At 36.7% G+C, this 13,858-nt stretch overlaps 4 protein-coding genes across 6 annotated transcripts; 2 read left to right on the forward strand and 2 right to left on the reverse strand.

Moving 5' to 3' along the window:
• Positions 1-28: 28 nt before the first annotated feature.
• On the forward strand, positions 29-2,943 carry LOC110863469. Of its 2 annotated transcripts, none has more exons than XM_022112787.2 (4): positions 29-340; positions 1,833-1,916; positions 1,985-2,179; positions 2,251-2,943. In XM_022112787.2, exons 1-4 carry the CDS (start codon positions 202-204, stop codon positions 2,541-2,543), a joined length of 711 nt encoding a protein of 236 aa, XP_021968479.1. In that variant the 5' UTR covers positions 29-201; the 3' UTR covers positions 2,544-2,943. The 2 variants fall into 2 exon arrangements, with proteins under 2 accessions (XP_021968479.1, XP_021968480.1); XM_022112788.2 differs by lacking the exon at positions 29-340 and adding an exon at positions 761-957.
• On the reverse strand, positions 2,805-6,760 carry LOC110842395 (puromycin-sensitive aminopeptidase). Its single transcript, XM_022088135.2, has 14 exons — positions 6,596-6,760; positions 6,220-6,518; positions 6,048-6,138; positions 5,659-5,959; positions 5,427-5,569; positions 5,239-5,316; positions 4,987-5,176; positions 4,760-4,907; positions 4,453-4,693; positions 4,198-4,371; positions 3,935-4,124; positions 3,651-3,850; positions 3,336-3,563; positions 2,805-3,205 (listed from the first exon to the last, which is right to left on the reverse strand). The coding sequence occupies exons 1-14, from the start codon at positions 6,758-6,760 to the stop codon at positions 2,984-2,986; spliced, it is 2,670 nt and encodes an 889-aa protein (XP_021943827.1). The 3' UTR covers positions 2,805-2,983.
• Positions 6,761-8,365: 1,605 nt separating this feature from the next.
• Positions 8,366-10,365, reverse strand: LOC118433910. Its single transcript, XM_035846403.1, has 2 exons — positions 10,172-10,365; positions 8,366-9,062 (listed from the first exon to the last, which is right to left on the reverse strand). The coding sequence occupies exons 1-2, from the start codon at positions 10,232-10,234 to the stop codon at positions 8,727-8,729; spliced, it is 399 nt and encodes a 132-aa protein (XP_035702296.1). The 5' UTR covers positions 10,235-10,365; the 3' UTR covers positions 8,366-8,726.
• LOC110863646 lies at positions 8,974-13,785 on the forward strand. Of its 2 annotated transcripts, none has more exons than XM_035846402.1 (3): positions 8,974-9,112; positions 11,845-12,037; positions 12,150-13,785. In XM_035846402.1, exons 2-3 carry the CDS (start codon positions 11,905-11,907, stop codon positions 12,713-12,715), a joined length of 699 nt encoding a protein of 232 aa, XP_035702295.1. In that variant the 5' UTR covers positions 8,974-9,112; positions 11,845-11,904; the 3' UTR covers positions 12,716-13,785. The 2 variants fall into 2 exon arrangements, with proteins under 2 accessions (XP_035702295.1, XP_021968691.1); XM_022112999.2 differs by lacking the exon at positions 8,974-9,112 and adding an exon at positions 10,389-10,902.
• The last annotated feature ends 73 nt before the right edge of the window (positions 13,786-13,858 follow it).

The raw sequence follows: 13,858 nt of genomic DNA on the forward strand, positions 1-13,858 counted from the left end.
GTTATCTCTCCTAGTCAAATGAGGCATCTCAAACTATCGTCTCAAGCAAAAGAGGTGCTTGCTAAGGAGTATCTTTGGATAACTTTTATTTGCTTCCAGCAGTGCATGTCAAAAATATAATCCACGATTGCAGTGATCTTTCTCCCCTCTCAAACGCAAGATACTCAGCACATACACTCCAAAAAATCGGTGCGGTGCAATATGGCGACAACTGAATCTGAGCTTCAGACCAATTTGGACAACGTTAACTTTGGCGACAAGGTTAATGAAGTTTCCGAGAACGTTAGGAAAGTGATTCAAAATTTGCTCCCACAAATTCTAAAAGGAGTCAATCTAAATGGTAAGAAAAGTTTTATTCTCCTCAACAAATTACCAAATGATGAGTAAATTGTAAGGCTGCGTGCTCCTACGTGAAGTTTGGTGGTAGGCAAAAATGTACTACTTTATTCGCTGATTATCATTTTTTGTTTATATTTCGTAATTTTCGCTATTGGTTGCAACGATAGGCTGCATACATAGTGGACACAGTCCACTGACAAACTCCGAACCGGATTCATGCACTGTACTTTTTGGATGCATCCTCCTACTTGCGTATCTCTTGCAAATATAATGTAATAGCAAATATAATTTGGTCAATCGTCAGGTCCTTCACCTTAAATCTTCATAGTTGAAGAAGGTGTGTGCATATGTGAGTTGGATCATATACGCATTACCAGTTGTTGTGCTTGTCTACATTCTATACACGTTTTAGTTCAACTTTCTGACTTCTGAGTCATTTTCTTGTAGCTGTACATTGCCGTGTTATTACAAAACCACCTTCAAGGGTTGAGATTTTACAAATTTTCATATAATTCACAGTGATTTTGACCTGCATGGGTGTAATCTTTCAGAACAATAAGACAAAGTTACCCTTTATGTGCGTTATGGAAGCTGGCCCTAGAAGATATTTCCTAAATGGTAAATAGATACTCGGTGTAAATTGTTTATTCAAGGATATCAGTTTATCTCTGTCTTTAGAATTTAACATTGTCCACTTATAATTTATCTTGAGAATGTACTTTTAAATTTTCTCATCACATCCGTCAATACGAGTTCCATGATAAAAGGCGTTTAATATAATTAGGATTTTTTCATCCAGGAAAACCTAGATAAACCATTGCAATAGTGTTATGTGTTTAATTATATAGTGAACGAATAGGAATATTAGATTTGAGACAGTATTTTTTTAAAAGTTGGTATCCTTGAATGTTTTTATCTACATATTACACAGCTTCTTAGCATCAAGTTAAGAAAGAGCTTCATATATGCAACTGTATTATATGACTTTCTGTCAAAGGTATCCATCCCGTAGAAAATAACCAACATTAAAGGATAAAGGATATTACATATCGGAGTATCTGGCTGGAGCTTTATATGCTGGAACTTGATTCGGCAACAAGCAGACTGACATTGCATTCCACATTTTCCTTTAGTGTGTCTTCATGTCCAGGGAAATTGTAAAGCTTCATCAGCATCACAAATATACATATTTACCAACCACAAATAATGACATGACACAACTTTTTCTTGAACCTGAAACTTATATATACACCCATTTGGCTTCCGAGACATTAATCTTGACCTTTGTTCAATTTCACTCGTGGATAGTCGTGGCTAAAAGAAATAGATAACCTTGAATACCAACTTTAAATTGTGTGTGTGAATAATTAGCCTGGTTGTGATTAAGTGTGCGCGTAAACTTGGTGTAATTAATTGACAAACGAAGCATATCATCACGAGATTACAAACAAATATGTGTCCAAAGAGATCAGACAGCCTTTTTGCCGTTGTAGGTTCGGGAGTGAATCAACTTCGTGAATTGGGATGGGAAACGGGGACGTTTGAGCAACAGTTTCGTGACCGTTTTCAACAAATCGGTAAGTTTTTACAAAATAGCATACGCAATGAATGATATGTCAATAACTATCGGAAATATTCATCATAGGACGGAGGGTGTCGAATATCCATCCCGTCGTCAATTCATGGATTCAATTTGCAAAGAATTATGCTGCGGAGAACCCCATGACCGCGCTCACCGCCCTGGCTCTGGCAATAACATGTGCAATTCCAGTCGTGGTCTTTCTCACATTTGCTTTGATTACGCTGTTGGTTACTTTCACCGGCTTTCTCTTTGTTGAAGGTTAAACATACTACACGTTGCACCCACTTGTTCCTTTAAAAAGGGGTAACTAAATTATTTTATTTGTTCAGGAACGATCCTGGGTTTCGCAGCAATGCTACTGGGAGGCATTTTACTCGTCGTGGGTGGCATCACTTTGTCATTCGTTTCATTCGTGCTTGTGTCTTACTTTGTGATCACCAAGATTTACACCAAACTCACTGGCGATCCTGCTCCTCACAGGTTTCTGACAAAAGTTCCATACATTGGTCACCTTTTTGCAAATATGGATCATCTTGGAAGCAATGGGGACGCCCCTAAAGTTCCGAACGGAAGTAATGAAGACGAGCCCCCAAGTGATGAAAGCTTGGCTCACACCGATTAATTAATATTGTTGCTCAAGTTATAAATACGATGATAAAAGATTTGATCATTCCTCTACAAATTATTTCGACCTACTGTAATAATTATCTATTAATAATATATATAACCGAAAAACCTCGCCGACGGGCAAGATGACAAAATGATATAATATACACAACGACTGAAATTTGTATTTAAATAGAATGGGAATTTCTAAGGTTTGTTCAACTCATAGTTTGACTCGAAGCGGCGACTATTTATTTGGAACTTGGTAATATGTTAGTACAAGTGTTATGTTATGTATGTACATAATCGCATCATATCAATTGTTGAATCCTTTTGTTGTTGAAAAAGTGTCACAAAAATGTTGCTATGTTTTTGTTTGGTAATTAGCGGTTATAATAAATATTGTTTCTCAGTTAGTGGTACACAACATAGTTGTGAAATAATTGATACCCCATGTTAAATAGCATCAGCATCCAAGTAGTCTCTGAGTGCCGAAGGGTTGCGTTCCCTCTTTATCAATTGTATATTCGTTCGAATATTTTCTAGTCCGAATTGAACTGCTCTCTCCGTACCAGGAAATAAGTTGGCTTTGAAATATTCTGTGACATCCACGAAAAATGATTCTTCGGCAAAACCTTCAATGATGACTGTGATGAGCTTCGACGCCATAAACGATCCCTGAAACGATATCACAATGCACATAATAATTCCGTAGGTTATTTAATGGTGAGATCACTACGTGATTGTGCTGCATAGTTTTCATAGGTTATTTTTCTCAGTTATTAGATGCATTTGTAAGAATGCTTACGTAACGATTTTTAAACACAGCAATATTCTCTTTAAAGAAATTCCAACTTAATGCTCGTCCATCCTTATGCCTTGATAGTGAAGAAATGATGTCAATTGAGCCTGGCTTACAAACATCTTCACTAATTGAAAAGTCTAATATTTGTTTTATCAAGCCCGGCTCTTTAACTGCAGAAAATGCTTTGGCGATTCGCTTCTTGTCCTGCACAGAATCTGACTCCTTGTAAATCTGGGATGAAGATTAGTGTTTAACTCACGATGCTAATTAGTACGCAATTTAAGGTAAGGTCGAGTATATTCGTCTGTAAAGCAATACCCGAATAAATGACTTAACCACGTCCTCTTCGTCCCTCTCCATTGCACAGTAATACAGGACGGACCTTAGTTCGGGAGGAATTTCTTCTTCTGAACTGGTGATGTGATCACTCATGGCTTTACATCGAGATATTACTTCTCGATGCTTAAACTTTATCATCATTAAGAAGACCAATGGTCGCAACAGTTTAGTGTGATGATCTACGATATTTGACATACAAAATATTTGAATTTGCTTCTATAATTCTAAGCTACAGTTCTGTCCTCTGGAAATATGTTGCTTACGTTCATTAGGTAAGTATTTGTAACCGACTCGCTCAAGAATACGACTAAAGACATATCTTCCAAAATGCTCAAATGATTCCTCCAAATTCATGTAGGCCAATATTCTAAGCAATTTGTCGAAAATGTAGCTCACGGTGCGCCATACATTGTAATCATCATCTTCTAAGAAAGCTTCGGTGAGTGTAAGCACCTGCGTATATGCGACGAGTTGATGATATCAATTTAAAGTTCATTTGTCTGTAAAGTTTTAAATACTGCATTACCTCAATAATGGTACCTTGCACCCCGGACATTAGGAATGCAAATTTATCATCCAGAATATTCAATCTGTCTACAGCTTCAAGTGTCTTGTTTTGACTTCTTATGGCATGAACCAACGTCGTAAACATGTCGGATGAATATCGAGTACGGTAAAACCCAATAACTCGTGGGTTAAACTAAAATTTACCGAGAAAAAAATTTGTCCGCATATTCATACTGATAAATCCCAAAATTACATGCACATGAATTCCACATACCTTTATCCAATCATTTTTTCCTATGTCGGAAATGACAATGGTTTGTGATTTTGTATCCATCAACGTGTGAAAGATAATTGCTCCAGGGTCACGCTCAGCCGTCACAGTTATTGGAATTACCCATGTACCTTCCGCCCGTATGTCTCGTGAACCAGTCTGATCGAAAGTAAATTTTTCTTGGGTTATCTTTATGAATCGATTTCTTCCGTCTTGCTTTCCGGTAACTCTTATCATTGGGTATCTGGAATTAATGGGATTACAGGAAGTAGGGCTATCGCATAGATATTTTTAACCTTGAAACAAGTACCCTCTTTGATTCATCCAAGAGTTCATAAGGGTTGATATTGGCTTATTTGATGCTTCCTCAAAACATTTCCACAAATCTCCTGTCGTTGCATTCTTGAACTTGTACTTGATGATGTACTTTGATAATCCTAGCCGGAAATGATCTTCTCCTACGTATAAATAAAGTTACGTACAATGTCTAACAGGTCAGAGAATATTTGAGAAAGTATCTTCTTTAGTGATACCCACCTATAAAGTTGTATAGCATGCGGAACAAGGCGGCCCCCTTTTTATAGCATATTTCGTCATACTGTTCCTCACATTCCAAGGAGCTGTGCACCGGAGTGTCGAGAGGATACGTGGATTTCAATGAATCCTCATGCATTGCTCGAAAAATTTCGGTTACAAAGTGCGTTGATGTCTCATATTCGGATTTTACCTTGGATAATAAAATATCGTTTCATTTCGTATTTTTTTTAATTTTACGGAAAAAAGACGAACCTCCTCCATGCAAATGTACGAAATGAACATGGCTACACCAGACTTAACCCATAGTTGATTCCACCACTCCGGTGTTACCTAAACGAAATTATCAGATTAAAAGCATTCACATCTATTGAATGAGCTAAAAAATTTAATTCATTATGTAGTCATTTCGTTAGTCGGTATTTAGTAGGAACGATGTATACTAAATTTCCAATCCATTGTCTGACAATTTCTTCACAAATCACAAGCGCAACATGCTGTTTCTCTCCACAAGAAGCCTTAGACTCATCATCCAGCAACAAATTATTATCTCTACTGAGAATTAACCCCCAACTTCCTGCAGAACCTAAAACACCGGTTCCACAGTTAGAAACTTCAGGTAATTTATGTGTGTATAACGCATTAAAAGTGTATGTGCGTATATAAAAGTATTACTCAAAGCGAAGTCAGAAATGACCATGAAGTCCAATTTTGGCAGAGGAAATTGGCACGAGAAATACGACGCCAGAAAAGTGACGGCTTCAGCAGCAACCCCAAGTGCAAACGTCCCTTGAAGCTTTTTCCCTCGAGGAGTGTACACTCGTAGCGCGATATCGTCATCCCGTGACCTTGCTTCAACGAAATCAAAGTTCCCAACCACGAAGCCCACCGCAAAAGTGGAAATTGGTGGGGTTCGTTTGAATTCGACGATTTCTAGCAAAGTAGTCTTCTTGTGATTGTATCGAGCTTTGATGGGCTATAAAAAATTATATCAATGACATATCGATCTCTGTCAGTAATGTGAACATGATTTTTTCATGAAATGTGCATATGTGTGCATATACCATATTGCCTACAACAGTTTTTCCTTTCGGAATAATCAGACAAACATCAAACTCAGCCTTTATTGCAGGGTCATCATAACACGGAAGGCATCTGGAAAGATAAGACGTTGATTAAGTAATATAGGATTAATTTAATACCAGAGTCGCAATGCAGTGCAGATGTGTGTTTGACCTTCTTGCATCCATTGGCTCAAACTGGGCAATAAAATGATAAGCATTGTCATTGGGGTTTGGTTTTGAGCGATAGAAACCCATCATTTTCTTATCAGTAATCGATCCTTTAAAATTGAGTCGCAGTTGTCCCTTCTGTGGGACCAGGAACGGGTCAAATTTAAGTTCAAACTGGCCTTTGTCTAATGGCGTCATTTCAATCGGCTCTTGTCTGTTTTGAGTGACATCCTCTTCCCAAATCACTTTGTTCATTACAAGATCAACTGAATTTATCATTAAATGTTTGGAGTTTTCCAAAACCTGTAAAGTAATCAGTGTAAAACTTACAAGAGGTATAAATACGTTATAAAAGTAGTGTATGGCTTCATCATGATTACTGTGACATCAATGGCAACAGACGCTTCAAATGTTAGCTTCTCCAGGTTGGGTTTAAAGCAAACAGTGTAATGCGTTGGTGATGCATTTTTTGGCAGCCGGGAATTGGTTTTGTCATCCTTCTTTGTTCCCAATTCTTTTTTACGTTTTGCGAATAAGTTGAACATTTTGAGGCAAGTTTTTTCGTCAGAATATTAGCAATATTATCAAATTAAGAGAATTGAATATTGACACCATAAAATGCTCTACCTGAAGGTTAGCAGGGATAAGTATTCCACGTTGCCTATGATACTAATCATGGCAACAATATTTCTGTAAATAAAAACCACACCTACTAATAATTAGTAGGTGTGCTAATTGTATTAGTAGGTGTACTAATTGCAAGTAATTAATTATTAATTACTTGCAATTAGTAATTCCTCGGTGGAGTTGCTGAAACTAAGTAGTAGATCCTCATAAAATTGTTCATCAATTTTTCATATTGTGTGTCAGTTACTAATAATGAATTTGAATATGCATAGAGGCGGATTCATAATTTACGCAATGTATTTCAAAATGTGTTTTAATGTTTGTGGCAGACATCTGCTGATCTGCTGTTAATCCTCTTATATTTATTGTTCTTACAAAGATTTTAAACACCTCCATCTACTTCATGAATCCGTCGTTGTTATTGTCGCATCGGATTATGCAAATCACGAATAATAAAGTCACTCCAACTTCCAATGTGGACAGCTAAAGTTTGTCCAGTTGTATTAGTTGTATTCCGCCTCTTGAATAATCAAAATCAGACAGTGGAGCGATAATGCCGAAAGAACACTTTGGAAATTATTTGTGGCTCGTTCCGTTTTCCTGCCTCCTTTTAAGACTGTTGGTACAGTCTACTCCCACCGTCACAGTGTCCACGTTCAACAGCACATGTGACAATAAGCATAATGTTTGCAACCAAAGTGGGTTTCTAATGTGCATTTCTGGATTTTGTGAATGCGAAAGTCCTTCCAATCAACGTTTCGACCCTGACTTGGGAGTTTGTCTGAGCATTGTGGGAGGACAATGCTCCCTGACCCAGCATCCTCCTCCGGTGCGAAGATGCATTACAAACGCTCACTGCGTTCTGGTAACCAGCTCGAGGTACAATTACACAGAGTGTCAATGTCAACCTGGATTCATCGAGAATTCGGAAGGAAATTGCGTTCCTGGAATTGGGAAACCGTGCAACTATGGCCCCGACGAGTGTAATCCTTCGGCGATGGTCGTCTGCAAGAATGGGCGGTGCAATTGTCTGGACGAACTTCAGGTTTATGACCTTGACATGAGGCGTTGTGTTAGTCCAGCCGGAACGCATTGCAAGTACGACGGTGTTCAATTAGGCTGTGTCAAGAATTCGATATGTTACCCATTTTATTTTTGGGTGCCCCCAAGATGCATTTGCTCTCCTCGGTACGTACAGACAAAAAATCGAACATGTATCTCAGAGTTGGAAGCTCAGGCCCTAAAATTCGCCACTGGCAAGAATGACGAAATTTCAGAGTGAAATAATATCGACTTCTGTTTGGCTACAAATTTATTCGTACAAATGAATTAGTTACAAGTACTTTTGCATATATAGAAAATAGTTTTTAGACTCTTAAACGATGCATATTATAACGTGCTAATTACCTAAACACGAAGAAATCTTATTGTTATTTTACTACAAAAAACTATTTAAAACTATGTAATTTACAAGGTTAAAGTATTTATCAGTCTAAAAGTTATACACACAACAACAAAATTGATACTTGATACGTGATAGCACGTCTTTTTTTATTATTATTTTCCAACCATGTGTAATCAAATGCTATATACTTTTAGCATTAACAATTGTTTAAGTCAAATTAAAAATTATTGATAAATCTAATCAGAAAATTTTGTTATGAAAATGTTCATAGTTTATAGTTATATTTCAAAAGAAATTAAATTATTGATATAGAATAAACAAATATTGTACACTAAAGCAATTGTCACCTTAACTTTAGTTACAGTAAAAATTCATATTCTTCTATACCATACAAAGAATTTTTTGAGTGCACGAACAACAATTTCTGCACATACATTACTGCAAAGACATATGAAAAATTACTTCGCTCGTTTTTCTGATCATGCCTTTAAGCAACATATTCGGGTTTGATCTTTGTCTTCCTCGGGGAACCCAACACCATCGCAACTTGTTGCAGCGATGCTTTGAAATCCTTCATTGCAAATGCATTGTTTGTTATTGCCCTCACTCATTAGGACACACGATGCATCATCAACGCATCTTAGTTCAGTCGAGGAGTCGCACTCGTGGCCGTCAGAGACTTTGCAAACAGCTTCCTTGATGTCGTAAACCATCCAGGGAAATCTGCACTCGCAACGCCCCGACGCTCCGCAAGTGAGGCCTGTCGCGTCATTGCAGTGAATTCCAAAGGACCCCACGCAAACGTCGTCAAGATTCTGGGAACCGCACAACACAATCAAACTTGATATTGCAAATATTGGGAAAAGTAAGTAGGATATAAATTTCCCCATGTTACGATAATCTAGCGATTCAGAAACTTTGTCCGCCCGACTACTTCAGTTGAGACTAGGACACTTGTAAGAGATATATCACAAAGACTTATTAATGTAACTGCTCTGTCGCTGTAAAAAATACATGCATGTCAACTAATAATAATAATATGCAAGTCCTGGTCATGAATAATTCTTCTGCAGGTTAAGAAATTCGAAAGTCTAAACTACTAAATGCTAATGTACTAGAAGACATTAAGTTTCAAGTACAAATACTTAATATTAAGTAACGTGTACTTCTGTCATCTGCATTAAATATTCCCTTCAAGAACATATCTATCCATTACGTTAAGTAAAGTTGCAAATTTTGACATCATTCAATTCATTTACCTTGAGACTTAGGGCCACTTGTTACTTCAATTTAGAGATTTGCAAATTATAACAGCCCAGAAGCTTTTTGAACAACTTATTGGAAATTTAAAGCAAATCTGTAAACTATGTATGAAACCATAAAAAATTTTCACGACGGGCAATTTCAACTTTTTTACACTCATCGCCAAAACAAAATTATAATTGAAAAATGACAAAAGTAATTAACTCCAAGATGGATTTTACTGACTTTGAAATTTTGAAAAGCCAATATGTCTTTGAGTCAAACTTTTCCAATTTTGGGCATTGCGAAATAAGTATGTAATGTTTTCATGATGACTGAGAAAATAACATTTGCATGCATGCAAATTCCATGCAATCTATAAAAAACAAGTGTCTAACCTACTTTTTTGATTTCGCATGCATGAGCAGTTACTGCTTGTGCTGAAAGTCTTGTCCGTGTTGTGGGGTTTTGCATGCAGCCCATATTTTTAGCACATTAAATGAATAGCCGTTTTCACATTGGGCGAATAATAGAATCTATGTAGCACCTGAGCATGCAGTTAAGTGCTTTATCTGCTCCAGAACGAGAGGCTACTATGCATAAAAGCGCCTACTGCACTTTGAGAATGATTGAGCTTAACACTACTGTCCTGTTGGTTCCATCGGAAATTAATGACACTTACGTATTTAGTAAATGGATGTGCATTGCTGATTTCCACATGTGCTGTGTCAAAAAGTAATGCCATATACGATGCCACAGAGAGGAGTAACTCAACAAATGAGATTGAGTTTGTTTAATACAAGTACGCTGATCCTGTTTGGCTTCTCAGATTACTATGTTTGTTCGCTTGGAGATAATTCCAAACATAATATGCCATAGCCTTACAAGCGTAAAAACTTCTCAACTACTAGTAGAAAAGTGATAACTTCCAGTTCAGCAGTGTTCATCAAAAATTAAGCCAAATCGATTGTTTAACTCGACGCTTAAAACGTCCAAAAAACAAAAACGTATTGAATTTTAAATCAAAGTTCAGAGAATTTGACAACATTCATTAATTCATCATATCGACATTACAATACATCTATTTATACATATATAAGTAGTTATTCAGTTTTGTCTGTGGAGTGAGATTGAAGAGTTGAACAGTGTATAGAATGGATATGTGGATTAAAGCCATAACAAGAATGAGTGACGTGACAAGTGTCTATTTGTTTGATTTTTGAGGAGTGGAATAGAATGTGGTGGAAGACGGATGTTGATGATATTTTAAGTTGCACCTCCTTTGGACCACTGACTTGGACGCTCCATTGAATTGCGACGTCTCTAAATTTTCCTGAGAGGACAGGATATGATCATTGATTTGTGCATCGCAACAATTTTATGGAGGCAACCCCACCATTTAAAATCAATGGCGTAAAGTATTTTTATTAAAACAATAATGTATCCCATTAGACGTAAGCACAAGGCATTATGACTGCAAGTAATATGGGGTTATGAATATATCTGCAGCAAGAAAAATTAATGAAGTCATTGTACATACATTAACAAGCCATGTTCAACTTAGATATTTTTTAAACTCACACAATTTGATAGACCAACTCTTCACATGAAACATTTGGTACGACACTTGGGCCAAAAATGCGCGTAAAATTCAGCGACATTGTGGGCGCTACAAGTTCGCGATACCAATGTTATTGCGGACTGGCATACTTTGAGCTGGAACGGCGAAGTGAGAGTGAGTACTTAATAATGAAACCAGCGTGTAGCGCCTATGTATAAGTCTCTGAATTTTGCGCATTCGCCCAAGTGTCGTACCAATTGCGCATTGTTGTCTGTGAAGAGATGATCTGTCAAGTTTGATTGACAGTGGTGTGGGTTTCAAAAAGATCTGAATTGATCATGGTTTGCTCTCTCATTGTAACACCTAAGCCAGCCACTCTAAATTCGTACAAAAACCTTATTCAATATGGAATGGATAAATCAAACTTGATGTAAAGCTAAAATGTAGAGTATTATTTAATAACAATTAAAAAGGTCAGCTTAGCCGTGCAGAGTGAAATGAGGTATCAATTATAGGATCTGTTCTCGATTCATTATGATTGGAAGAATTGTTATGTTTAAATGAAATGTCAAATTGTAAGTAAGGGGCTGAATAATGTCTTCACTCGTTTTGCTTGCGTAGATGTAAGCCGTAAGCTGATGCTCTCACTACATGTTTATGATAGTTGGAGCTGTAATGAGAATGGAAAGCAATAATTATCATTCAAGTATCAAGTTGTGTAGTGAAAGACAATAATAATGTTCTCGCTCGATCCTTTCATATCAGTAATATAGCTCTTTCCTTAATTATTACAGCTCAACTTGGCCGTAGTAATCCAAAGATAGTCAAAGAAGAGTACAGATCGACTCATACATATGCCTGCAAAGGCTGGAATTATTAAATGTTCACTACATTATTCAGTGCCACGGATCACTGAACGAAAAAATCCACTACATGATCTTCATCGTGACAAAAGTTTTTCCTGCAGAAATTTGTCCTACTACATACGTAAGTATTAACGACGTGTTCTAACTTACTGAGTGTGCATAATTATTATTTACACGATTACGAATCATGCTCATGATTGTTATGAATTCAAAATTATATTAATATTATTTAGGAAACACCTGTTCACCTGTGCGAAAAATGGCTCATGGATTCTCACCCTCGCTTCATCACTTGCGTAATCTTGGAATGTTTCTTGTGACCATTTGTCTTCTTGTACAGGGAGGTGCTAGCAATAAATATGGTGCAAAATGCAGAAAAAATTTGGAATGTGTGGAAACGAATTTTTGCGACGAAGGGTTATGCAAGTGTCAATCGTTCAAGAATAAACTGAGCTTAATCTTCAATGATCAGACGCGTACTTGTGAGAGTTCCGTCGGTTCAATCTGCACGCTCAGCGATGGTCCCAAGGGAAGAAGTTGGAAGTGCGTCAAAGATGCACAATGTAAAGGGTCCGCTAACCCTAACCTACCTGATACGTTGGGGGTTTGTGTTTGCAATTCTGGATTTCTGGAGAAATATGGACTTTGTGTAAAAGAAGTCACCCTTGAAGAGACTTATCAAGAAGTTAGGGCGCGTCAAAGTTCAAAAGGTGCTGTAGCTCCCTGGTCCTCCTCTTCCATCAAGTTACTCAAATCCAACCCTATTGTTATCTTGGTCACTATACTACTGTTCGTATAAGGGTTCCTTATTCGTTAGAAATCTGCATGAGCCTAATTTGTTTCTATAATCTGTTTCATCATTTCCAATTTCAAGTACTTTTCTTCTGATTGATTATATTTGCCAAGTGCATGACCAAGAGATTCTTATGTCATATGTACATAAGTCAAGTATGGTATGCAAAGACTTGTACTGTCAACTGTACATATGTGATTTCGCATTACTTTTACATATAAGTAAATTACTATTTTAACCTAAATACATTTTTAGTGGGAGTTAAGGGTACAATTAATGTATGCGCATATGTCTACGTATAAGCCGATTACGATTTAACCCGCAGTGTTTCGACACGAAATTGCACGAAATGATGTAAAATTGATTCTTATAAGCCTTTTAAATTAAATATAGGCATTTTATAATTAAATTTTAATCACGGCCTCGATTACTAAGTTTCGGAAAATGAATATTTTGCTTCTTGTTAAATCACGTGACTTTCTCTTGTTTCTTCTTCTGTACATATTTTTTATTTTTTGAATACCTATTTAAATATTTTAAAAATCGACATCATCGTCCCTAAATTTATGAATTTCGTGCATTTATAATGGAACACTGGACTAAATAATGTGATATTGTAAAAGTTTTTCCAATCAATGTATGTAAATATTACTTTAATCAGCACCTATTTTGTCACCCCTTATGTTTTAACCAAAGTGTATACATATTACTTAACTCGATATACTTACGACTATGTAGGTTTGGCAAAGTAGGACAAAGCAAATATTTAGTTTATAAAAAATGTAAGACAAGTTCATAAACGTAACGACTCCTCCATTTGCTCCATTCCATAAATAAGCAACTTCATTACTTTATCCTACCGTTTACTGTCTGAACCACATGTGCGTTCTCTGGTTTGTTCACGGATTCCCTAACGAGTATTTGGTTCAAAAAGACTTCTGGATTCATGTTTTAAAGATAATATTTGTTTGTGTATGCAGCTCTCATATTATAGTGGTCTATGTACGTACGTATATTCAGCATGTTAAAATGAGTCGAAATAAACTCCCGATTTTTATACTCTGTTTCATGCACAAGTTCCTTCGGACCATTAAGAAACTGTTTCCTTTCAACCTCACCCGAACGTGCAAAAAAACTTGAAGATGCCAT

The sequence above is a fragment of the Folsomia candida genome, unplaced genomic scaffold (assembly GCF_002217175.1).
Source record: "Folsomia candida strain VU population unplaced genomic scaffold, ASM221717v1 Fcan01_Sc001, whole genome shotgun sequence".
Taxonomy (NCBI): domain Eukaryota; kingdom Metazoa; phylum Arthropoda; class Collembola; order Entomobryomorpha; family Isotomidae; genus Folsomia; species Folsomia candida.

What these genes read in the sequence shown, in the direction of transcription:
- LOC110863469 (XM_022112787.2), top strand. Translation starts at nt 202, where the DNA reads ATGGCGACAACTGAATCTGAGCTTCAGACCAATTTGGACAACGTTAAC. An exon ending in AAAAGGAGTCAATCTAAATG is followed by an intron (nt 341 to 1,832) that starts GTAAGAAAAGTT and finishes TTGCCGTTGTAG; the next exon opens with GTTCGGGAGTGAATCAACTT. An exon ending in TGACCGTTTTCAACAAATCG is followed by an intron (nt 1,917 to 1,984) that starts GTAAGTTTTTAC and finishes TATTCATCATAG; the next exon opens with GACGGAGGGTGTCGAATATC.
- LOC110863646 (XM_035846402.1), top strand. Translation starts at nt 11,905, where the DNA reads ATGCCTGCAAAGGCTGGAATTATTAAATGTTCACTACATTATTCAGTG. An exon ending in AAATTTGTCCTACTACATAC is followed by an intron (nt 12,038 to 12,149) that starts GTAAGTATTAAC and finishes AATATTATTTAG; the next exon opens with GAAACACCTGTTCACCTGTG.
- LOC110842395 (XM_022088135.2), bottom strand. Translation starts at nt 6,760, where the DNA reads ATGTTCAACTTATTCGCAAAACGTAAAAAAGAATTGGGAACAAAGAAG. An exon ending in GAGCCAATGGATGCAAGAAG is followed by an intron (nt 6,139 to 6,219) that starts GTCAAACACACA and finishes TTATCTTTCCAG; the next exon opens with ATGCCTTCCGTGTTATGATG. An exon ending in TCTTGGATGAATCAAAGAGG is followed by an intron (nt 4,694 to 4,759) that starts GTACTTGTTTCA and finishes CATTAATTCCAG; the next exon opens with ATACCCAATGATAAGAGTTA.
- LOC118433910 (XM_035846403.1), bottom strand. Translation starts at nt 10,234, where the DNA reads ATGGCATTACTTTTTGACACAGCACATGTGGAAATCAGCAATGCACAT. An exon ending in CACATCCATTTACTAAATAC is followed by an intron (nt 9,063 to 10,171) that starts GTAAGTGTCATT and finishes TGCGGTTCCCAG; the next exon opens with AATCTTGACGACGTTTGCGT.